The following is a 26,936-nucleotide window of genomic DNA, read 5'->3' on the forward strand; positions in this document are numbered from 1 at the left end:
CTGAAATCTTCAGTCTTCAACAAGGAGTTTGTGATATGTTATAAGGAGAAAATATTGTTTTGTGTTAGATAAGCTGTTCAAGTCTGAGTTGCAGTGCTTATTTAAAATGAAAAATATGTTAAAATGACTCAGAGATTTTGCTAGTGTGCACATCTCTGCAAATGACCATAAAAGTGCCTGAACACTGATTCTGGGGTTACAAAAAAAAAAAAAAACTGGTTGAGCAGGCAAATGTGTAAATAGGGATTCCAAAAATTATGAGCGCTAACTATATTTTCAAACAATAGCACCTCAGAGAAATTACTGTAAATACAAAGAAGCATGTAGAAGAATGTTTGTGGTAATATTGTTTACAATATTAATAGTCCTTATTAGATAAATGTTGAAAATATTGTAAATGCAAACAGTGGACTGTCCACACCAATTAAAAGGTTAAATTAAATCTGCATGCAGAAATGTGGATGACTTTAATAGTATATACTGAAAGAAAAATTAAGAAGCAGACACAATGCATTTAAGAGTGAGTGACAGGATGAGGAGGGATTTGACAAATGGTATTTAAAGGGCAGAAGCCAGGTACTTTGGTGAGCACCTGTAATCCCAGCTTCTCTGAAGGCTGAGATGAAAGGAACACTTGAACTCAGAAGACCAGCCTGGGCAAATAGTGAGACCCCAGGTCAGAAACAACAAACAGGGCATGGTGGTGCACAACGATAATCTCAGCTACTTGGGAGCCTGAGGAAGAAGGATCACCAAATTCAAGGCCAGCCTCAGGAACTTAGGAGACCGATTTCTCAAAAATTTAAAAAGCGCTGCTGACATAGCTTAATGGTAAAGTATCCCTGAGTTCAAATCCCCAGTACCAAAAAGCAAAATAAAACGAACAAAAGAAATGGACAGATAAAGGACAAAGACTAAATAGAAATAAAAGGCCATCCATTGTCCAATGGAAATAGTGCTGAAGGCTGAAGACCAGAAGAGGATCAATTCAAAATGTGCTCCTAAGATTCAGGACAAAAAAAAGAATGAAACATAAAATCAGTAATAGTCTGTGCCAAGCATGGTGGTATGCATAGGTAGTTCCATCTACTTGGGAAGCTGAGGTGGGAAGTTCTGTTGAACCCAGGAGTTCAAAACTAGACTGAGCAACATAGCAAGACCTTGAAACCTCATCTCAAAAACAAACAAACAAACAAATAGGATTCCTGTGTTTTAACAGCAAGGGGAAAAAAAGTATAAGAAAACAGGATGCATTCAGCAAGAAACAAGTGGAACAAATAAGAACAAAGGAAAACAAAATCTGAAAGGTGAAGATTAAAAAAAAACATTGAAATGTGTATATAAAATTCCAGGTTCCTGGATGGAAGCACTAGATTTTCCTTATGAATTAGGCTCCTGTAATGCTGCCTGTGGTACTATTGTTAACCAGGAAGGTGCCAGAGATAACTTAACATTGACAATACAGGCCATGAGAAGAATGTCAGTGATAATTAACTACAGCAAGTGTCTCTAGCCTATCGATTGCAGCTGTGACTATAATCTCAGGTCATACATTGCTTGTTTTTCTTCTTGAATGGAGCCAACTCCCCTTACAGATATTAAATCTTTGACTTTTTACAGTTTACATTACGATGTAACCATTTGTCCTCTAAAAGATTGAACTCCAGTATTGAAATTTTTCAGTAAATTTAGGAGATGAGAGATGAGTTAATTTTTTAAAATTTTTCCTATTAAAAGCATAAATGGAATTTATAGTTAGAGTTGACTTTTTTGTATAATAATTCTCCCTAGATGCAACCCTTATTCTAGGCAACAGAAAGGATTGAAAAAGTGATTATGCGCATAAACCTTATTCTGCTAATAAAAACACCAAAGTTTGACTTTGGTCAATCTGGAAGATTTATTGTTCTTCTCATTTGCTATAGAAGGAGTCTCAGAAGACTATTGTATTGCATGCACTGCAAGACACCATGCTGAAAAAGGACAGGCATTATACAATTCAGCTGTTACCAATTGATGAGGTAGAAATATCTCCCGCAAAAGGTAAGAAAAATTTTGGAAATTAAAAAGTAGATTAAAGCAGATAATTAGTAGTTACAGGGATAGGCAATGTTAGGTTTTCTAATTCCTAAAATTTTGCTAAAACATAAGATGTACTCAGGTAAGTACATTTTTAAATTAACATTATAATACCCGATGTTGGTAAGACTGGTCAGATTTCATACTGCTCAGCTGTGACTTTTTAAATAAAAAATTTTTATGAAGCAACATTATAAAATTAATTATGGTAGCTTCCTAAATTATGTGATATTAGGAGACTGGTTAAATGTGGCAGAATGCTATGCAATCATTCAAAATGATGTGGCAGAGAAACAACTACATTGAAAATGAATAACAATTACATGGGTAATTGTTATGGTAATAAAGTAGGTTTCAGAACAACATGCTCAATGTAATCCCATTTTTGTCATGTGCTTTTCTTCCTTCCTTCCCTCCCTCCCTCCCTCCCTCCCTCCCTTTCTGCTGGGAATGAAGCCCAGGGCCTCATGCATGCTCCATATGTGCTCTGATGTGCTTGTCTTATGTAAGTTTGGAATTATTTATTTGAAATATTAATAATGGTTTTGATTTCCTAAATTTTGGAAACATTATTTTTTATAATTCAACATTGTTTTAAACTAACACATTATGTTTGATATGTAGTGTTTACCTGTTTTCATCTGAAACTAGAAACTACATATTTTGACACTTCAGAAACAGGCATCATATGGTTCCTGTGATGACTTGTTGCTTGGATCAGTAGAGAATGTTTCAAGAAAATTTTTGTTGTGTGTTCTATCAACAATAATCACAGTAAAAAAATGGCCCAGAGTTTAATTATAAAAACTTTGTATTGTTATATGTCTTTTTTGCTATAAAAACTCCATCCTATTCATGGGTCTGTGACAAAAAGCAAAATCTGTGGTCAGGAAAATTCTAGCATTACTGTATGAATTTTGGGTAGTTATCCTTTTGTGTTATGTGTCATCATCAACTTAGGTAGTGCATCAATAATCACTCTGGGAGAAAGGGGAGCGCCAGGAGAAGTTGGGATAGCCCCATCATCTAGGCATGTCCTCATTGGGGAGCCTTCAGCTAAATATAAGGGTACTGCTATCATCAGGTAAGAGCTTCAAGATTTTTCTTTGCTTCTACGGGGTTATGACATTGTTTAAAGGATTAGTCATAGTACACCATTCTTAGTGCATACACAGTGTTCATGCATCATGATTTTACATAGAGGTAGCATCATTTGGAAATGCTGCACCTTTTAGACTGAAATAGAAATTAGATCCCAAAAAAGTTTCAGACTAATGGATGATTTGCATAACCTACACCAAGGAAAGCTCCTGGGGTTGAGATCAAAAGTCCATGCTTTCAGCCCTATTCTGTAGGTAAATGTGCAATATAGGAGATATATTCCATCTTTGTTAGCATGTTTGCCTTAGCTGGAAACCATCTTTTAAAAAAGCATCAAGGTCAAAGATTTTGATTCTAAGTGTTACAATGTCAGGACTTATCGTATAACTAAATTAGTATGATCATAGGAATGTCTGTTTCTCTCAAATTTTCTCATGAAAATTTTATCTTTGTGATAGTTATCCAAAGATGATTATTTATCCTTTTCCATTAGTATGCACATGTATGAAGTGTTTATTATTCTTTGGAGAAGTTTGTTAGGCTATTCATATTTTATGCCCTATGTATTAAAAATCTGTAACAACTTCTTTTTATTCCCTCCCACTATTAATGTTCAGTTTTTGACAATATGCTTGTCATACATTGACACTACTCTAGCTCAGTATTTTCTAAGTACTTTCTTGCAGTTTATAATTGATAGACGAGTTTAGTTAAAAGTATTAAGTTCTTGAAATAAATGAAAATTGGTTACTGTTGAAAGATTCAGTAAACATTTAGGAAAAGTACCAGCAATCAAAATGTATTGAATATACATTTGTGTATTGTTGTAGCCTTGTTCACGGCCCAGCGATCTGGGCAGAGGTCACAGTGTTCTGGAGAATCATCCCTCCTTCTGTGGGGGTGTTTGCTCAAACGTCAGGAAAACTGATAATGCGAGATGGACAGTCTGCAGCCATTGTAGTGATACAGGTATCAATGTTGCTGGCTTATTATGCCCTTCACTCTGTGTGTGTGTGTGGGGGGGGTGTTGGGGTGGGCCATGATGAGGTTGGTAATATTGCAGAATCTGTTGCTGCTTTTTATGTAAAAGGAATGTTTAAGTTTTACAGATTTTACTGTTAATGATTGTTTTCATCCTTCTCTAGGCTTTGAATGATAATATTCCTGAGGAAAAGTCTTTCTATGAGTTTCAGCTCACTGAAGTCAGCGAGGGAGGTGTGCTGAGTGACTCCAGAAGCAAGGCCAACATCACTGTGGTGGCCAGTGACTTTCCCTATGGCCGATTTTCCTTTTCACAGGAGCAGCTTCGAGTATCAGAGGAAGCACTGGGGGTATGGTGTGACTTACTTAAAAATATTAATATTGTTTTTGTTTTTGATGTTGTGAATGCTCTTTAAAAGTATTCTCTTGTTCGTAGTCTAAAGTTTTTCACAAACACATTAAATTGCTCCTAACATTATTTTAACATATAGCATATACTTTATAAATTCATGTTTAATTTCAACATAATCCTGGTAAATAGTCTTTAATTAGTGATAATGTTGTCTGGTAGAATAGACATACAAATCAAATGAGAAAATGCTTTTTGCCTAGGTTAATGTCACGATCATCCGTTCGGGTGGATATTTTGGCCTGGTGAGACTCTGGTACAAGACTGTGAGCGGGACAGCAGATGCTGGCTCAGATTTGGTTTCTGCATCAGGAGAGCTCCTCCTTGAAGCCAGAAAGACGGTGAAGAGTCTGCTTGTTGAAATCCTTGATGACGACCATCCTGAAGGCCCTGAAGAATTTTCTGTAGCAATTCTAAAGGTGGAACTCCAGGGAAGGTAAAGAAGAACAGGAAATGAGTAAAAAAGAGGGAGAGAGAATGAATAAAGCTACATGTGTAGACACCAATACTGAGGTGTACAACTATTCTTTTCTTGCTGTTTTTCAACCTATGTGATGTTCTAACAGCTCATAGAAGGGAAATTATGAAAAAGACTAGGTGTTATTATTTGCACTTTTCTGAATTTTAATTTTTCTCTTGAATTTACAGAGTATGTGGCTCTGGTCTGTGAATTCATTCAGAGCAGGCAGGGAATGAGATGACACTGTGTCTAATAATCTGGTGAGGAGAGATCCTAACTGTTCTCTAGGTCACAGGTCTGCTGGGGTGGCAGAATTTGCTTCCTGCTATTTCTGTACCTGAGAAAGAACTGGAGGGAGGGGCATCTTCCATTGTGTGTCTGAAAGCTATATTATATTGTTTTCTTATGGGTGGTGCCCAACATCAGTTTTAAAGTGGGGAAATTTTTGAGTGGAAGATGGTTGGCCATTAATGTGCACTATGTTTTTAGTGAAGATGAAAATTTAACCATCATGAGTCTCTTTCATTCTCTGTTTTCATGGAACTGGCTCAGTTGATGAGATGGAAAACACCCTTAGCACATACTTGAGTACCCATGGTTGAACAGCTCACAGGTTCAGCAGCTTTGCAAGCTCCTCTTCTCTGCACAGCTTACAAAGGACACAAAGGGGGTCCTTCCACTAGAATAGCTTTTGTGTTTATAGGAATCTGGAAGAAATATTTTTTTGTATATAAAAATAGTTTTACATTTGCTACATAACTTTGTGCTTTAAAAACTTTTTAAACTAAAATATTTCTCTCTCAGTGCCTTAAGTAGAGGGTACATCATCCTAGCTGGGGGAAAAATGTTTTGTGTTTATTACAATTCAAATCTTTAATTTCCCAGAAATGATTCGGTGACTGGCAATGGGAATGAATTTCTACACATATTAAATATGTTAAAAGTCAAACTGGTCACCCCTTGAATCAAATACATTCATTTTGGAAGAAATAGCTAATTAAATGTGAGATCATATGTGTGTTATTGATTGATTATAAGGGGACTTAAAGATTTTTGCCTTCTTGGCTTTTTAAAAAAGTAGTTTCTACTTAAGTTTAATTCTGGGAGAGAAGTGTGTCCTTCCAGATAAATTTCTGGACTTCCTTTGATCTGAAAAAGAAAGTAGTATAGCACAGTGTTTTTTCCTTGTTGCCTGCTCACTAGAATTACTACTACTTTGATACTAGTGTATGGTAATCAGCTAATTTACAACCCATCTCAGAGTACTGATAATAGTTACTATTATCATTTAATATTTTAATCCTCAGTTTTCCAATTTTGCCTAATACAAAATATTTATTTACCACTTTTCAATTTTCAGTACAAGGTAGGTTATAAATATCAGGTAAACAGAATTTGAGAATTGTAAGGACTAAAATCATTCACTGTCACTTTTTTATCTTTAGAAAATAAAGTGTCATAGAGCCCTGTAAGTCAAAGCCTGAATAACATCTATCTTAAAAAATGTCTTTTGTAGAAATGTTATTATATAAGTAAACTGCCCTCAATATAGTGGAATTATAATTTCATTAAACTATTTTCTTAAATCTTGATGGTTTAACTTGAAATTTAATTAACAAAAAGATACTCCTTATATTTTTTAAAGCAACCCTTGTAACCTAGCAATGTAAACCTCACCCCTACCTGGTTTACTCTCTGAGTGCCCAAGGCTCATTACTATACATGTGCTCAGAAGTGATCTCCAGAGGTTTGTCTTATTTCAGTTGCTTCCAAATTTTCTAATAGATTTACTATGTTCACATTGCCCAAGTTTAGTGATTTTATATTAGTTTTGGTTTCATGAAGGTGCCAGTAATTGGGAGAAGCACAGAAATCTTTTCAAAACATCATTAAAAAAAAGGAGTACCTTAGTGTTGAGTATCCTTAAAAGTATTACAATACTTAATAGAGCTAAGTTACAGGAGCTAAAATATTCCAAAGGATCTTTCAATTCATGCTAAGCAATTATGTATTTGTTATTTATTTTTTGTGTTTTAAAATTTTATTTTTTATGACTTTCCAAAGAGGATATGATTTTACCATCCAAGAAAATGGACTTCAGATAGATCAACCTCCTGAAATAGGAAACACCTCTGTTGTTCGAATCATAATAATGAAAAATGATAATGCAGAGGGAATCATTGAATTTGACCCAAAGTATACTACTTTCAAAGGTAAGTCCAAGTGGCTTAATTGTATGTTTTCCACCATCTTCTCAATTAGAAAGTACCTGAACATAGTATTCAGTTTGAATTTGCATATGTAAAATTTTCTTGGTTTGGTGTGTATGTGTGTGTGCACACACATATATACCTTTATATTTTTATACTTACTAATTTTGAAAATGTTTTTAATTATCAATATGAAGTCTTGAACCATTCTGTGTATGGCAAAGCCAAATGGTTAAAAATAAGTGATTGTAGAAAAAAAATTATACTTAACCTTAGGATTATTAAAATGTTTCAGTTTTAAACATTTTAATGAAAACTTCTCTAAATTATTTAATTTCCTATGTCATAAGAAATTAGTGAATATTCACTTTTTAGTGAATAATTACCTTTGAAATGACTTTGTTATTGGTGCAGGTGGAGGTAGTGTCTGGATCTTGATCCTATTTTTGGAAATAGTTTGAGTATCAGTTTCCCTTTGTAGAAGTTCCCTTCTATAGAAGAAGAGTACAGAGAATTATGGCTATATCCCTTTCTAGGGAGAAAGAGAAAGCTCCCTTTCTAGGAAATGGTTTTATTCAAAGGAAGAATATAAGGGGAATGAAGGGAAGGGAGGGGAAATGGTAATAGGAAGACAGTAGAATGAATCAGACATAATTTTCTTTTATTCATATATGAAGACATGACCAGTGAAACTCCACCTCATGTACAACCACAAAAATGGGATCCTAATTAGAATAAGTTATACTCCGTGTATGTATAACATGTCAAAATACACTCTACTGTCATGTATACCTAAAAATAACAAATAAAAATGCTATTTAATCTGAAAAATTAACATGTTATCTTGCTTGGGCAAGTAATTTATTGGCTCCATTGTTTCTGTCAAAATTCTTTGGTTATCTCGACATTTTTAAAGTTCATCAAAAAATCATTTAAAGAATTGGTTAATAATGACTTTTATGGGTAAATCATGCAAGATATTACAATTTGTGTTGAATTTTTGCATGAAGAAAGAAATAGGATTTTGACTATTTTTTCCGTTTCTTAATTTTGATTCACTCTCTTTTTGGGAATCATGGGGTAATACCTCTTTATATATAGTTTTTATGTAAGTGCACTCTTATTTATCCCTAGATATGTGAACTCTATGAAATGATATTTTAATATATTGAGGTTAGTAGAGCTCAAGTAGAAATAAATATTTTAAAATTAATTTTTAAATTGAAATCAAGCATTGAGGTTGCATTTTCATATTCACAGTATATTTTAAAGGACCTGAAACCATAACAGAATTTTTTATGTAGATTTTTAAAGTATTCATATAAGTAGCATACATTTTATTTATATTATTATCTTTCAACAATCTATTTAGAACTAATCCATATATAAATTTGTAATCCATATATAAATTTGAAGTTTCTTAAGTCCAGCTAACATTGTCTTATAAACCAAGTCTTTATGTTTGTACATGGTACACAGAGAAGAAATGCCTATGCTAATGACTAAATAGGTTGTGTGGATTCTAACCTTTACTGTTCACTATAACTTTCAACATCTAGTGAACTACATTATTTCTAAAAAAAATGAGTCATGAAATTTTCACTAATCGTTTTTAAAGTGATAGTTTGCCTTGTCACATCATGTTTAGTTACCTAGTTTAATTTGTCTGAATCATATAAAAGTTGGTTGCTTTTTCCGGTGTACCAGTTAACTCCCAGTTCCCCTTACAGTGGAGGAGGATGTTCGAGCAATTGCGATCCCAGTGGTGAGGCTGCATGGAACTTATGGCATTGTGACTGCTGATGCCATCTCCCAGAGCTCCTCTGCTGTTCCAGGGGGCATCAGTTATATGCTGCACAGCAGTTCAGTCACCTTTCAGCATGGACAGAACTTAAGTTTTATAAATGTCTCCATCACTGATGGCAGTGAAAGGTTGGTAATCCAGGAAACTGTGTGGGCCCACATAAAACATGATATTGAGATCTGACTCTAACATGCACCCATAATACATGTGCCCATTGAGAAAGAGCAGATGAAAGACTTTAGGGGATGTTGGGCATAGGGAAAGGAGTCCCGGGACCATCATTGTGTATGTCATTTCCTTTCAAATAGAAGAGATAATTTCTATTTCTGGAGACTTAAAAACTCTAATCAGAATGTGGAAACATCCTTCAGTGCACTTCCTTAAGCCTTAAGCAACTGAAAAGAGAGGAGGAAAGTCTAATAACTGTCCCAGGTTATGTAATATTGATGCTGATCATTCATGCTTTCAGTTAAGCACCCTCCTCTTCCATTTGGAGTCTGAATACTGTGCCTTGAATATGTATGATCAATTTGGAAAATGACTAGTTATTTGGATTTTACAAGCATTTTAATATGTTTAGACTCAGAATTGCTCCTTCTCGCTATGCAGTGAATTTGAGGAGCCTTTTGAAATTCTTCTCACTGGAGTTACTGGTGGAGCGATCCTTGGGCGCCACCTAGTGAGCAAAATCACCATCAGCAAGAGTGAATCTCCATTTAGCACTATAAGATTTCTCGATCAAAGCAAAATTTCTGTTCCTAACCCCAAATCCACAATGATTTTATCCTTGGTCCTCGAAAGAACTGGAAGACTCTTAGGAAAGATTCAGGTAGAGTTATTCTTTTTTTTGGTTTTAAAAATAATTTTTGATAGATTGTATATGATTTTGGATTTTCTTCTCCAAATATATATGCTTATTCACAATCAATAAATAGTATTTATTAATTACCTTGTATGGGTACAATGGTTTCTGGATAAGATGAAGTACATAAAAGTGTATTGGACATACATCTATCCTCAAGGAATTCTTGAGAGCAAGTTAATTGTTCTGTTTAAATTTATAACTTCAACAAATATTTTTTTTTATTTTTATGTTTTTTTTCCCGGTACCAGGGATTGAACTCAGGGGCACTGAATTGAACCAAGTGCCTCACACATGCAAGGCAAATGCTCTACCAACTGAGCTACTGAGGCCCCAACAACATTTTCTTTTTAATGGGTGAATGGTTAAACTGTAGTGTGTCCATGCCCTGAACCACAACTCAGTAATAATTAAAAATAATCTATTGATACATATGACAACCAGAGTCACCTCCACATGATCATGCTAAGTGAAAAAAATCCCCAAATTATATACTGTATGATATCATTTATATAATATTCCCAAAATTAAAAAATCATCGAATTGGAGTTTAGTGGTTTCCAAAGATGAAAGAGGGGGTGGCATAGAGTGCAGACAAAAGTCAACTGAAGGATTCTTTGAGGCTGAGGCAGGAGGATCACAAGTTCAAAGACAGCTTTCAGCAATTTAGCAAGGCCCTATTTCAAAATAAAGAATAAAAAGGGCTGGGAACATGGCTCAGTGGTTAAGTGCCTATGGGTTTAATCCTTGGTACCAAAGAGAAAAAGAAAAAAAAAATGTCTTGATAGTCTTGTCTATATTGATGCCAGTACCCTGGTCATGATTTATATTATAGTTATGCAAGATGCCACCAATAAGGGTTACTAAATAAAGGGTGTAGGAAATCTTTTTATTATTCTTATAACTGCATGCTAATCTACAATTATTGAAAAGTAACAAGTGTGATTTTAAAAAATCAAAATATAATTTTACCTCTCTGGTGTTTCATTTCATTTGCATAACTTCCTGTTGTTTCATTGCCCTGCCTTTCTTTCTTTCTGAATTTTAGGCATATTGCTAGAAGATAAAGCTGTGTAATTCTGCTTTCCAAGAACTGGCAAGATGAGAACACAGTAATGAACCAAGTCACCATTTTGTTATGATGATAATGATTTTCACTTTACTTAGGAGAGATTAGTGAAGTTAGAATAGTCACTATAACATCCATATACTTTGTTAGGTCAGCATTCCCATATACATAAATACATTCCCATATACATAAATACAGGCAGCATATATTCTACAATATTTAAGTCTTGATGATATAAAGAAGGAATTTTCCATCCTAATTACTTGAAATAATGAAAAGATCACCCATTCTAGTTAAGCTTCCATTAAATAGGCCTATAGCTAAACCAAATTTGAAAACAGATTCTAATCATCTATATTTTAAACCAAATTTGAAAACAGATGCTAATCATGTATATATTTGTGCAATAGCTCAGAGTACACAAGTTCAAGAAACATTGTGAATTTACTTCTTATTCTTATAATGCCTGTTTATTCAAATGTTTCTATATTGACTTTCCAATAGCATACTGCTGATTGTTTGTGCCACATTTTTATAAATATAAGAACATTTTGATTTTTTCACTTCCTTTAAATATTTGAATTATGAAACAAATTCTACCAGAAAACAGTGGACAAAATGTATATATGCAGTTCATACTAATCAAACACCACCACCTCTGTGAGAAATCCAGCTTTACCAGGAATTTAAAACTAGGGGCCATGAACCCCTCTCTGATATAAGAGGTTATCTTACAGATAACCTCTATTCTGAATTTCATGTTTAACTACTCCATTGCTTTTATCTGTAGTTTTACCACCCACCATATGTTTTTGGGGTCTACCTGTTTAGGAAGTTATGCAAATTAAATTCTTGAAATTGTGTTCTGAGGCATGTTGGTCTGAGGCATCCTTATTTCATTCAACAATGTTTGTTAAATAACCATCCAACTTGTTCTGATTTTTGTTATATAATATTCAATGCATATTTGTAGTGTAACCATTTAAAATACAAAAGCCAATAAGCTTTTGAGTAGTTTCCTTCAGTAAGGTTTTTGTTCTATCATTGTTCTGCAGATGATTTTAAAAGACTGTCTTCATGGACTGTTCATTTTTTGAAATAGTTGATTACTTCCTCTTCCCGAAGGATGCTGTTCCCTTTGGGTTTCTAGGTTGAGGTACTTTCCTGCTCTTAATATTACCTCACTGGGAGTTCCTCTCTGATGTAAATGTAGGTGATGATGCCTGTTGGAATCTACCCAGACTCACTCTCCAGGCTATACTATGCAGACCTATAAGTGTTACCTGAAAGCTTAGGACTCCCAAATTTTTGTCAATTGCCTCCCCCTTTCCAGACTCATGTATCTGATTTTTCTTACTTGAAATCTTTGCTTCAGTGTCTGAGGCATCTCAGACTTAATATGTATGATAATTGACTCTTGATATCTCCTTCAACAATATTTCCCCTAGCTTTCCATCATTCATGCAGTTACTTATTCATCAAAGCCAACTGCTAGACTTTATCCTCAATTTTCCTTTTCCTTTAACCCAGCATTGAATTCATCATAAAGTCCTCTTAACTCTATATTCAAAATACATTCCCAGTCTGGGTACTTCAAATCTTTCCACTCCTGGGACCCTAAATCAAGCTACCACTATTTCTCACATGAACTATTGCAAAAACGTGTGCCTTCTTCCTGCCTCTGTGCTTATTTTCTGTTAAAAGACCAATAAAGATAACAGCCTGAACGCTGATGAAAATATTGAATGAAGTGGGCCACTTTCTTGTATTTTCCATGTTTCCAATCATGTGCCCACCCCAAATGACCCCTTCCACCTCTCATGTGAGCTTCCAGTCACGATGGCCTTCTGGTTTCTTCACTTATACTAAGATGGTTCTTACTTCAGGGACTTTGTGATTGCTCTTCTTCCTGCCTAGAATATTTCTCCTGATATCTAGAATATTTCTGCTGAGATCATCATGTAACCTATTTCTTTACTTCACTGAGGTCTTTTTTAATATCAGCTCAAGAGCTTCTGTAACCAGCATTATCTAAAATTGTGCCCTGACCTTTCCCTTCCCGTACTTCATCTATTTTTTGTCATAAAACACCATGTATTAATAGATAATTAATTCCATAGCTCTTCTGTTTTCTGTAAGTCTTCACTAGAATAATAGTTCCTATGAGTGACCTGCTCTTTAATTCTGCATCTATATTTTGCAATCCTGGGCTATACTCTGAGTTTCACAGTTGTTGGCTCAGTTGTAAATAAATGTGAATTCCTTTCATTCTTCCGTGACTAAGTATTCATGCTTAACTTTCTGAATACTTTTTAATAACCAAACTGAAAACATGAGAGATATATGCACTTAGGACCTTATAACACATTCCTGCATTCCTGTATTTAAGTGTGAGCAAGAGACCAGTTTATTCTTCCTTCTCCTTCCTTCTCTCTGCCTCCTCCTTATCCTCCCTACTTTACAACTACCTCTCCAACAAATTTCCAGGTAGGAATGAAATGTTAATATTTCTTTTGTTCCTTCATACGTATGTTCCCCAGCATGTGTAAGCTAAAGCACAACTTTTAGTGTGTTCACCTGGGAGACATTTATGGGGAAAAAGCAACATTTCTTTTCTAGTTCTCTTCTTTGATATGTTCACTCAAAAGAACCTGTCTTTCCAAACTCCATTACTGTATGATGTATGTTTATCTCTACAAATTATTAATTAGATTAGAAAACATATAAAGCCCTATATTGCCCATCAGTTTATTTAACAAAATAGAAATTTATTTTTACAAAATAAAATTTTGTTTATGTCATGTTCAGAGACATCATTGTTTCACTTATATGTTATTGTTTCCTTTGCAGGAGTTGAGGAGTGCTGAAACAATTGGTCGTACTCTCATACTGTTACTGGAAAGGATTTTATGAGAAATGAAGGCACATTGGTCTTTGAACCTGGCCAGAGCAACACCATGTTGGATGTCAACCTAACGCCAGATATAGGGTCTTCAAGTCCATTTCCTAAACACTTTTAGATTGTGCTTTTGGGCCCAAAAGGTGGTGCCAGAATTGATAAAGCATATGGTACTGCCAACATTACTCTTGTCTCTGATGCAGAGTCACAGGTGATTTGGGGCCTTGCCGATCAGCTACATCAGCCCCTTGATGAAGACATTCTTAACAGAGTGCTCCACAACATTACCATGAATGTAGCCACAGAGAACACGGACGAACTGCTCAGTGCTGTGGTGCATCTAATAGAAAAGGTAAGAAAAACTTGCAAATGGAAACACTTGGTTTAATAAAACTTGACAAATTAGAAAACCAACACAAAAGTTGAATTCTATTATATCACATACATAGAATTGTGATAACACTAAACTTCTAAATATAAGAGTAGAATTCATCATACCTGACAATGAACTTTTGTTATGATATGAGGGATGCCTGTTTGACACCCTCAGTATTCAATTTCCATAATCTTGTGCAGCAGAAAAAAATAGTTCAAAGTCTAAAAAGGCAGAACAGATGTTGGAAACTGCAGGCTCTTTCTGATTCTCCAGAAGCTGTTCACTTGTCTTTGGCATTTGATCCTCTATTGTTTTTGCAGTCATAAAAAGAGGACTTGCACCAATGTATAGTCCCACTAGCAATGTATGAGTATGCCCTTTTCCCCACTTGCCAACACTTATATTTGTTTGTATTCTTGGTAACTGCCATTCTGACTGGAGTGAGATGAAATCTTAGAGTAGTTTTGATTTGCATTTCTCTAATTGCTAGAGATGTTGAACATTTTTTCATATGTTTGTTGATTAATTGTATATCCTCTTCTAAGAAGTATCTATTCAGTTCCTTAATCCATTTATTGATTGGGTTATTTGTTTTTTGGTGTTAAGGTTTTTGAGTGCTTTATATATCCTAGAGATTAGTGCTCTATCTGATGTGCTTGTGGTAAAGATTTGCTCCCATTGGAACCACCATTTGACCCAGCTATCCAACTCCTCGATTTATACTCAAAGGACTTAAAAACAGCATTCTACAGGGACACAGTCATCTCAAGGTTTATTATAGCAGCACAATTCACAATAGTTAAATTGTGGAACCAACCCAGATGCCCTTCAGTAGATAAATGGATTGGGAAGCTTTGGTATATATTCATGATGGAATATTACTCAGCATTAAAAGAGAATAAAATCATGGCATTTGCAGGTAAATGGATGGAGCTGGAGAATATAATGCTAGGTGAAGCAAGCCAATCCCCAAAAGCCAAACTGAATGTTTTCTTTGATATGAAGAGGCTTACTCATAATGGTGATGGAGTGGAATATGAGAGGAATGGAGGAAATTTAGAAAGGGCAAAGGAAAGGGATGGGGAGGGAGGGAATAGGGGGGTAGGAATGATGGTGGAATGAGTTAGACATCATTACCCTAAGTACATGTATGAAGACACAAATGGTGTGAAAAATACTTTATGTATAATCAGTGACTTGAAAAACTGTGCTCTGTGAATTGCATTCTGCCATCATGTGTAATAAATTAGAATAAATAAATAATTTAGTTTTAAAAAAAGAGGACTTGGAGTAGGTATTCATCCACATAGTGCTTTTAGTTTAAATTCCACGAAACAGGAACAATTATCCACTGCTTGTTCTCTGTTTCTCTTGGGCACTGGAAACTTTCCCAGAAAAGGAAAAGCTATGGGATGGCCAGATAACTTTAGGCATTCAATTTGGCCTGGACGTGGACCAACTAGGTTTTGTTTTAAACCCATTTATTTATTTACACTTCTGAAAATGATGGAGTTAAATGGAGATATGAGCCCAAGGACATACATGAAAATAGATAAATAAAAAGAGTTAGTACTAGAGGAAAACATGAGAATGTGTGTGTGGGATTCTTACCAAGATATTTTATAGTAGCACATTTACATATTAGTATAAAAAGTTTTGATCACATATGTATGAATTTATTAATACTATATTTCTAACATAGTGACCTTTAAATATTTAAAATGTTTACAGCAGGGACTTAGAATATCATGTCTATTCTATTTTCCATGATATTTCTTAAAATATAAAGCTCAAAGTATAAAAAAAGAAAATTGTTATGTATATAGGTAAGAAGAAGAGGCCATGCCAAGTAGCTTGTAAAGCAGAGAAGTGGTTGTTATTTCACATAGAGAACATTCTAGAAAATAGTGATCTCACTCCAGAAAATAATGTTACTTAAATTTTTTTAAATATTGTTTTTAGTTATACATGGACACAATATCTTTATTTTGTTTTATTTATTATTTTTATGTGGTGCTGAGGATTGAATCCAGTGCCTCACATGTGTGAAGCATGTGCTCTGCCACTGAGCCATGACCCCAGCCCATGTTACTTAAGTTTTCTAATGATGAAATGGCATGGGACATCAGCAAGTTGATTTTTGGCCAAGACAAGGGAAAGCATATATGAGAACAATGTAGGGTAGAGCAGAGAACTTCAGATCAAATTTTTTGTAGAAGATATAAGAAAATTCTGCTGCCCCTTTTCCTCAGTAAGTTATATAAGATGGTTATATACCATTGGTCAAGAATCAACACTGAGGGTTGGGATGTGGCTCAGAGGTAGAGCACTTGCCCAGCATGAATGAAGCACTAGGTTTGATATCAGCACCACATAAAATAAAATGAAATGAAATAAAATAAAGAGATTGTGTTCACCTATAATTAAAAAATAAATATTTTTTAAAAAAGAATCAACACTGATTTGAGTGGTTATCAAATAATATATCTTGATTATTTTGTTATGATTATTTGTGTGCTTTACCAAAAGGAACTTTCTATTTCCTTTTAATATGGGAAAAATTGGGGTACCTCTGAAATTCATGGGTTATAACTTTTAAAGCTTGTTCTAGATGAATACCTAATGGGTGTTGTGTTCAAACAGAACAAATGGGTTTGGGAACATTTGTTCAAATACCATGTATGGCAGCAATGCTTATTTTAGCATTACTTACGGTAATAACAAAAATTGAAACAAAAAGTTGCTATCGAGGGGGGCCTAGTTCAATAAATTCTGGTGTATTGATGAAATACAGCCATGAATGAACCACACAAAAACATTTTAGCCAATAATGGACCACATTATGGTGTTTCCATAAGATTACAAATTCCTATTAGTATTTTTACTGTAGATTTTCTGTGTTTACATTTGCAAATACTACCATGTGTCACCTATAGTATTAAGTACAGTAATATGCTGTACAGATTTGTAGCCTGGGAGCAGTAGGCTAAACCATGTATCCTGCATGTAGGTACTTATCAGATAGTAAGTACTCTGTGATATTCACAAGGACAGAACTATCCACAATGCATTTCACAGAACATATCTCCCTTGTTAAGTTATGCATGACTGTATGCCACAAAATAAATATTTCATCTTTTAGACATAGTTATATAATTAGACTACAAGAATAATAAAACAAAGCACTGAAGATATAGATAATCACATATGGATAAGGTTATAAAACTTAACCAATAAAATTAAAGGATGCCCAGTTAAGTTTGAAATTCAGATAAACAACTAAATTTTAAGCATATATACATCATAAAATACTTACTTGCCATACTTATTTAGCAACCAGTTATTATGTGCTCATCTGAAATTCAAGGAATCCTATACTTCATCTAGTAACCTTTCATATATATCATGTTAAACTAACACTTCAACCTCAGCTTCAGAAGTTACAGCCTAAATCTGCCAGGGCTGAATAGAACTTGGTTACATAAAATCTTGTATTGCAGGTAAAACTGTTTCTAAGTTCTAAGTTTCCAAGTTCTTTGAAACAGAACCCGCCCTACATAATGTTTGTTTTATTTTCCATAATGTTTTTTTTTACTAAAATCTCAATATCTTAGATAAGATCACACACTCTAGAAGTGTTATTTATTCATGTTTGCATGATACAAATATTGTCCTAAAAAAAGCAATAGCTTTAAATGATTCATATGAAGACTTCTAGATAAAATCCAACAGTGGGGTTGGGCATATTTTTGCAATAACATGATATTCTCGCCTCTGATTTTCCCACGCATGGTACAGTAAAAATAATTTTAAAAGCTGTCAGTTGCCTTAATAACACTATCAGTCTTTTAAAACCCTGCTGGATTTGATATTACAATTTTAATTTTACCAGATTTAGATTTCTTGGCAATTGGAGGTTAATAAAACATGAGTCAGGAGGCCTAATTTTGTGTTCTGGAAAACTTGAAAGAGCATATGAATAATTTGTTTTGTGGAAGTTTGGTAGACCATCTCCCATTTCCAATGGTTGCTTCTTTTATTTTTAACCCTGACAGGTTTTTAATTTTTTCCCATGGTTGTTTTAAGTCTTCTGCTTGTTTTTAAGTCAATTTCTATAATTTGGATGTTTCTTTTGTATCTGTTTATGTAAAATGTCCTTAAAAAGCCAGACTATTTATTTTTTATCACACTTTTAATATTATGCATTTGATGCCAAGATTATTTTGTACCTATAATTTATAATAGTACTAACTGGCTTAGATTTCAATCTGTATTTTACTGACTGATTTTGTATTTTATAATTGCAATAATTTTAACTAAGTTGTCTGTGACCTGAATCAATCTATGTTGTTTTTTTGACAAGCCTGTGGGGGATTTGGGCAGTCAGTGCAGGTATCTGTCAGGAACACCTCCTGGGTTTGGCCAGTCACCAACCCTGTGTTTTGGCTGACTTAAGTTATTTTCTTTCTGAATCAGTTTCTTTCCCTGGAAATGAAACAAAGATCATACTAAGACTTTCCTCAGAGGATTCTTGTGAAGATTAAAGAAGTTAACATAAAGTTCTAAGAACTCTGAAGTGCCCACAATAACCAAGCTTTATATAAATGCCCTTTTTGTTTTATTTTGTGCACTCTACTAAAAGGAATTGTTTCCTTTGAACATGGATAACAGTTTGAAAAACTCTAGAAATTTTGGATCATAACTTTTAGTTCTTAAAATTATGTACCTGTGTCTCTGTTGGCTTCTGGCATTTCATTTTCAGAAATGCCTCATGTCAGATTGAATTTTTGTTTCTCTGTTACTATGTTTTATTTTGATGATTTCTAGTATGACTTTTTAAAAATATTTTTAAAAAATCACTCAGACATTATATGTCTGGTGTTTTTTGTTTTCTTAATTTCCTCTGATTGAAAGTAATCTCTGAACTTTTAGACAGGAGTGTCTCTTTAGCTTATTAAAGAACTTTGGTATTTTTTTTCTTGTATCTGTTCTTTCGTATGCTTGTGTCTGAGGGATTTGTCCTACTTGTCTGTTACATTTTCTTTGAGTTCTAGGAGAGTTTCTTGAGCTTATTTTCCATTTGTTATGACCAGTTTGCTTGTTTCAGTGTCCATTTGTTATGACCAGTTTGCTTGTTTCAGTGTCCAATCAGCTGTTCTTTCATCTTCCTTTGTAATTTCCTCATTCTTAAATTGTTATTCTGTTCCTTTCGTTGTATTTCCCCTGTGGATTATTCTGCATTCTCCCTTCCTATCTTTGAGGTGGCTACTATATATTCAGATCTTGAGTTCTTCTTTGAGTTTGGAATGTTACTAAGTCACACACAAAAAAATATGGAGAACTCCCTCATGAGCTCCTTTAGCAGGAGAAACGGGTTAGTCATTTCAAGGCTAATATAAGTTTATGTGCAAGTTGATAATGTATGTTGGCAGGAAGAGCATAATGTAGAATATAGAGAAAGTGATGACTTGGAGTTTAAAAAATTAACAGGAACTTATTAGATATATTAAAATAGAACAAAATAAGTCAGTGGCTTCATACCATTGCTTAGGTATTAGTTGAGATGTGGGCTCCTTCATTCTGGCAAGGAAAAACCATGAAGGTGATTTTCCCCTCTATTTTTCTTAAGACTACATTTAATGAATAATGTAGTCTTCCAAAGTAGGAAGGGTCATATTTCTGAAAAAGACAAGGATGCCAGGTGGTTTTGAGTACTATTGGTTGAAAATAATTTCTTGATTTGATTATTAGAATTTAATGACATGTGGTAGCTTCTGTTCATTGAAAAACAGACAAAAATAATCCTACTTCCATTATAAAAAAATATTCTCTAGGCATTTATTTCTTTATATGCTAGTCAAAAGAATGTATGTTTTGGGGGGTGGTGTAAAAATGGGACTTGTTTTAATTCATCAGGCTAACTATTGTAGTTAAGTGATCCAGGTGACCATTTGGGCTATTAAAGATTAAATAGAAAATATTTTGGCTATTGTGTCTTTTTAAAAATTAAATGTTTATTTTTGCATTTTAAAGCGCAAATGTATGTATTTGAAATACCAGTTTCTCTTAAATGCTTCATAGGTTCATGTTTGTAAACATTAACAACTGTTAATATAGATTTTATGTAGTATGTAGATGACATGTAATTTAAGAAGTTTATTTTTGAAGTATATATTTTTATACTTGAATTTTTTCTAGATAACTGTTGAAGGAAAAAATCAAGTTTTCAGTACCAAAAGCAGAACTCTTTTCTATGAGATTCTTTGTGCTCTTGTTAATCCAAAGTGCAAGGATACAAGAGGATTCAGCCACTTTACAGAAGTGACTGAAGATTTTGCCTTTTCTCTGCTGACTGATGTTACCTGTGGCTCTACTGGTGAAAAGTAAGTATCTTCTAATACATCAATAGTACCTTACATGCATTTCTTCACTGTTTACCAAGCAACATGTGATGCAAATTGACATTGACATGATATAACTCAGAATTATTTGGCCAAAGCATTGTACCTGTTTGGCAAATTAAGCAAATTGTTTGAAAAAAGCCTAACAGTTCCATGAAGAAAAATGAATGAGTACTGTTAGCAATATATTCTTATTATTTCAAAGTGTGTTTTAAAAGTTGTAAACAGCCATGTCTCCAACTTTTATGTATTCAATGAATAGAAGATACACTCTGAATAGGACCAAAAAAAGGGGAGCTGATTCTGAACTTTAGGGGTCTTTTTTATTAATATCTTTATTAATTTTATTTTCGTGTGGTACTAAGGATTGAACCCAGTGCCTCACACATGAGAAGTGAGTGCTCTACCATTGAACTCTATAGCCCCAGCCCTGGGAGTGTTTTGATATGCTACTACTTGTGCTTCCAAAGACAGCTCTCATACTCTGTTGAACTTTGGGCTGGAGTGTCATGGCAAGAAGCTAGCCAGAGGAGAACGAAAAAATAAAATACAGTGCATTTAGGGACCTAAAAAAATGTTTTATTTTGTTTGACAACGTAAAAGTGGCCGATAATAGAACATGCCTGGAAATTGAAATTCAACTTGATTTTCACAGAAAAAATAGGATCTAGAATTATATTTCAGAGGGATAGTAACAAAAACAGCATGGCATTGGCACCAAAATAGGCATTAAGACCAATGGAATAGAGTAGAAGACATAGAGACAAATCAATGTAAATAAAGTTTTCTTATAGTAAGATAAAGGTGCCAAAATATATGTTGGAAAAAAGATAGCCCTTTTAACAAACAGTGATGGGCAAACTGGAAGTCCATATGTAGAAGAATGAAACTAGACTCTTACCTCTCACCCTGCACAAAAATTAACTGAAAGTATAACAAAGAACGAGGAATTAGACCAGAAACCCTGCACCTGCTAGAAGAAAATGATTTCCTTAACAAGACTCCTAAAGTGCAAGAAATAAACTAAAAATATCAATAAATGGGATGGTATCAAATTAAAAGGTTTCTGCTTCAAAGGGAAACAAGAGCATGAAGGGGGAGCTTACAGAATGGAGGAAGATCTTTCCTACCTGCTCCTCAGGATGTTAATATCCAGAATATGCAAAGAATTCAAAACACTTAACACCAAAAATCCAAATAACCCAATTAATAAATGGGCAAAAGAATTAAACAGATACTTTTCAAAAGAAGAAATACAAATGGTCAACAAATAAATGAAAAAAATGTTCAATGTCTCTAGCAATTAAGGAAATGCAATCAAAACTACATTGAGATTTCATCTAATTCCAGTCAGAATGGCAATTATCCAGAATAAATTATAAGTGTTGGTGAGGATGTGGGGAAAAAGGTACATTCATACATTGCTGGTGGGACTGCAAATTGGTGCAACCACTTCAGAAAACAGTGTGGCAATTCCTTGAACAACTAAGAATAGAACCACCATATGACCCAGCTTTCCCACCCCTCAGTATATGTCCAAAATATTTTAAATCAGCATACTATAGTAATGCAACATATTCATGTTTATAGGAGCACAATTCATAGTAGTCAAACTAAGGAGCCAACTTAGATGACTTTCAATAGATGCATAAATAAAGAAAACGTGGTATATGTACATAATTGTGTACAGATACACAATACTCAGCCATAAAAATGAATGACATTATGGTGTTTGCCGGTAAATGGATGGAACTGCAGTAAGACAGACTCAGAAAGTCAAGAGTTGAATGTTTTCTCTGAAAGGTGGAAGCTAATAGAAAATAAGGGATTTTAAAAAAGGAGAAAGAGAAAGGGGAAAAAGTAAGATGAATTTCATCAAAATATAGGAGACATCAGTAGAGTTGAGATTGAGAAGAGGATTTAAAAGGAGGAAGAGATGGGAAATGGGAAGAACAGTGGAATGAGTATGACTGAGGTTTCTTATGAGCATGCATGAATGTGGCATGGTGGTTCCTGGCACTGGGTGTATTCACAGGATGCTAATTAAAAAAAAGTAAACTCTAAATGGATTGAAAAAGAATAGGTGGAGTAGAGGGAGCAGAGGTGGGGAGTGCTGGGGACTGAATTGGAGCAGGTTCTGTTCCATGCTTTTGTGATTATGTCAGGGTGTATCCTGGTGTTGTATGTGACCGAAAAGAATAAAACAACAATAACCATTATTTAATGAGTGACATCTGCTTAAGACTAAGTTTATGTAAACCTTTTAACAATTTTATTATTTATTCTCAATGAATGCTGTCATCAGTGTTTATTACATTGAAATTTAGAGATACTCTGAAGACTACATTTAAAAACTCATATAATAATTTAAATCATCTCTTTATTTATAGATACCTTTATGAACTCTGGCAGGTTAACTAAAATTCCAGTTGAATACCTAAAACTTTTAATGTTAGTTTTTAAGTCCCAGGACATGCAAAGTTAAAAGAGATGGTTAATACAGACATAAAAAGGTTTGTGGTAGCCTTTTTATCAGGGAGAGCAAGATATAAATAATAACATAAGTGATCTTAACTGTACACCTCTGCTCTAGTCTTGACATAGTTTTGCATTAAAGAATATGAGTGGATTATAATATTGAATATTATAATATTGAAATTTATATAAGGTTCAACTTAATCCTCACCAAAGGTTTTACACACACACACACACTATATTTTAATATAGTTCTTTTAAATGTTTTTGTTAGTTCATTGTAACCCATAACAATCAGTTCGTTTTGACACAGTCATACATGCATGGAATATAATTTGCTCCACTTTAATCCCCAGTATACCTCCCCGCTTCCCTCCTCCCATTTTTCATCCTCTATTGTACTGGCCTCCCTTCTATTTATTTATTTTTTCATTGGTCACCAGTCTATGATGAAGTATGGACTCACTTCCAGGGCTACTTGACCCCACAGTCCTGCTTTGTAACAACTCCCTTCCAACCTCATGGATCCTAGGTGTTCAGACTTTCATTCCACATGAGTGCCAGTGGGTGACAAGGTTAAGACAAAGAACCAGCAACCTTTTTCCCTGTACTCTTCCTTTAACCTTGCAGGGTGAGTCCCAGTGTTTGAGGTTTTTATTGAAAAATAAGCAAGGTATCAATAACTTCACAGGTGCCTCATTTCAGGAGGCTTCTTCTCTTTACCACTGCTCCTAGATGTCTATCTGAGACCAATGATTACCAGTTCCTTCTTAGTACCTTTGATATATGTCTTTAATCCTGTCTTCAGAAATCTCTGACATGGATTGCTTATTTGTTTAAAGTAAGTTCCCACTTAAGCTACAGAATGTTTCTGTGTGTGTGTGTGTGTGTGTGTGTGTGTGTGTGTGTGAGAGAGGTGGGTGGGGGAGGAATCAGATTTGGTATTTTAGAAGCATCATGTTGAAGAGGTTGTTGAAATTAAAGAAGAGGGAAAGCAAGAAATAGGAAAACTAGGTGGTAATTCCAGAGACTTGTAAGGCTGAGGTAGGAGGATGGTAGGTTCCAGTCAAGCCTGGGCAACTTCATGAGACCTGTCTTAAAAAATAAAAAGAAATTAAAAGGAATGAAGGTGTAACTCAGTGGTAGAGTTCCCCTGGGTTCAATCTCCAGTAGGAGGAAGGGAAGGATTGAAGCAAGGGGAAGACTACATAGGGGATAACTGTTGAGTGAAGATGAATGTTCAAATTAATGGAACATAAAAAATGAGAGAGATCACTATTATTTTGTTTTGCTTAAGTAACTCCAAAGACAAAGATAACCATAATTATGCATATCTATATATTGTCTTAAGCAATATCAAGAGCATCTGCTGAGAATAGAAGATGTGGGAATTGAGCAAGGATAATGTCAAAACTGATGAAATTCAGAACAATCACCTGAAAACCAAATAAAACAAACGTCATGGATTGTTTATTGTTAATTCACTGTGACCACTGAGGTTGGTCACAGTGAATTAGTATAGGGGCCATTCAACATTGACAATTGATCAACATATTAATATGCCCCCCACACTTAAGTCTAGGTATGAAGTAGCTTATAGGATTGACCAAGATGAGTGCATTTGAAGGGCATCAACATAAAAGGTTAGGTGCCAAGAAGGGTTGGTTTTTATCGAGGGTGGGGAGAGTCATTGTGATATAATTGTGATATAATGTCGGTTTGCCAAGATTGAAGAATCTATGGTAGTGTTGACTGGTCAGATTCTCAGTAGATTACAGGTCGAGGAGCCTAAAATGTGTCTGTGCAGCAATGGGGGGTGGACTTCATTGGTCTTAGTTGCTTTGTGGCCTGGTCACGGGTTCTGTAGTGGCAGCTATTAAGCGGGGAGTCCCAATGATGATTTAGGAAGCTGAGTGGGGAGACTGTATTGGATTTTTGACAAGTTGTGTGGAGGCATGTGTGGCCGATGGAAATTGAAGTGTTTTCATAGAACACTGGGACCTAGAGCTCTGGATAAATGGTGGGTTAGGTATAGATAATTGAAGGTGCAGATTCAATTGTGGTCATTTAAGCTGTGGAAAAGTTTTGGGTTTTTTTAGAGAAGGGTATATAGTTAGAGGAAAAAGTTATCCTTTGCTCTTTCCTTTTGTTTCTCAAATCTTTCATTTAAAATTCTCTTCATTTACTAGCTTAGGGTGTCTTGGCAAGGTATCATTTAGATCAATGGCCTAATTATATATACTCTACATCTGTTGTGGTCCATGTAACTTAAACACTTAATGCATAAATCTTATACTAATGACCTGATGTTCTCTATAATTTTTAAGGCATGTTTCAGATCTGATTTATCTTTGTTTTTCTTCATTGTTTGCAATGATAATGGGTTCACAGGTTGCAACAGATTCTCTGGGTGACTGGTTACAAATCCAGATTCCTAGGACTGCCAACCCCCTCTTATGAGTAAGATTTCTGAGTTAGTAAGTCTGAGTATAAACTAGATAGCTCTATTTTAAGCCAAGTTCCAAGTGATTTCGACACATATTGAGGTTTGAAAGTAATTTCATTGCACACAGGATCTTATCATACCTAGGAGATCTTCAAATCTGAACTATTAAATGAATAAAGCCCACTCTTCAGAGCCGTTTTTCTTACCAAATGGTTATATTAGTTCAAATGCTCTTATGGGTTAGAAAGGCATGAGGTACCCTCTAGGTGAAACATGGCTCTTGATATAGCTAAGGTTTAAGATGTTCTTGAATCAAACAGTGCTTCAGTTTAGTGGGGATACCCTTTTCTTACCCTGTTACACCAATACTGATGTGACGAACACAAAAAAGTACATTTTACAGCCATAGATTGTATCTTGATATCCATTAACCAGCTTTAAAAAAACAAAAACAACAACAACAAAAAACCTTGTTTTAGGTTACAGGGAGGATTAGTCAAGAGGATGTGGAAAGTTTTGTGGAAAAGTTCATAACAGTTAACCATAAAGGAACTGAAAGCAAATTTTACCTAGTGCTCCTGGGCTGGTAATGTCATTGTTATGTATAAAGAGCAGAATCCCAATGTAATACATTTAAGTGGATATATGGTTGTAAATACTCGCCATTTTAGCAGAATCTTTTTTATTTATTTTTTCTTGCAGAAGCAAAACCATCCTTGACAGTTGCCCATACTTGTCAATACTGGCTCTTCACTGGTATCCTCAGCAAATCAATGGGCACAAGTTTGAAGGAAAGGAAGGGGATTATATTAGAATTCCAGAGAAGTTATTGGATGTCTCAGATGCACAAATAATGGCTGGGAAAAATTCATGTAAATTAGTCCAGTTTACAGAGTATAGCAGTCACCAATGGTTTATAACTGGTAACAATCTTCCTGCTCTGAAAAAAAAGGTAATCTATCATTTTAAAAATTATGTTGTTAGAATCTCATGTTTTCTTTAGCAGACATCTGATAGGAACACATCTCTTTGATCAGAGTTTTGGCAGATACTATATGTGGTGAATTAATATAAGTAGTCTTTCATGTTCATGAACCATTTATAGAATGTTTAGTTTCAGAATAGTTGGAAATGTCTCTTTCCTGTTTTATTGAATTACTTTACTCAATATATGAGTTGTATAAGATATATATATATATATTTATATACATATATATATATATATATATACACACACACACATACACACACATATGGAAAGTAACAAAATATAGCTTTCTCTAATATCCAATTGTATACCTCACTCTTGATAAAGTTGGCAAATTATAGTTAAAGTGAGTGCTGTTAGCTGAATATCACTGAAT

The 26,936-nt window shown here is 34.5% G+C and overlaps 1 protein-coding gene across 1 annotated transcript in view; it reads left to right on the forward strand.

Moving 5' to 3' along the window:
• Positions 1 to 26,936, forward strand: part of LOC144252622 (adhesion G-protein coupled receptor V1-like) — a 96,823-nt gene that overhangs the window by 67,599 nt on the left and 2,288 nt on the right. Inside the window, 12 exon segments of the mRNA XM_077794834.1 lie at positions 1,926 to 2,043; positions 3,040 to 3,163; positions 4,011 to 4,149; positions 4,326 to 4,511; positions 4,774 to 5,006; positions 7,095 to 7,243; positions 8,971 to 9,172; positions 9,654 to 9,873; positions 13,826 to 13,862; positions 13,865 to 14,226; positions 20,449 to 20,633; positions 26,275 to 26,524. Coding sequence (XP_077650960.1) covers positions 1,926 to 2,043; positions 3,040 to 3,163; positions 4,011 to 4,149; positions 4,326 to 4,511; positions 4,774 to 5,006; positions 7,095 to 7,243; positions 8,971 to 9,172; positions 9,654 to 9,873; positions 13,826 to 13,862; positions 13,865 to 14,226; positions 20,449 to 20,633; positions 26,275 to 26,524 — 2,205 coding nt within the window.

This window comes from Urocitellus parryii, unplaced genomic scaffold (assembly GCF_045843805.1).
Source record: "Urocitellus parryii isolate mUroPar1 unplaced genomic scaffold, mUroPar1.hap1 Scaffold_49, whole genome shotgun sequence".
Lineage (NCBI taxonomy): Eukaryota > Metazoa > Chordata > Mammalia > Rodentia > Sciuridae > Urocitellus > Urocitellus parryii.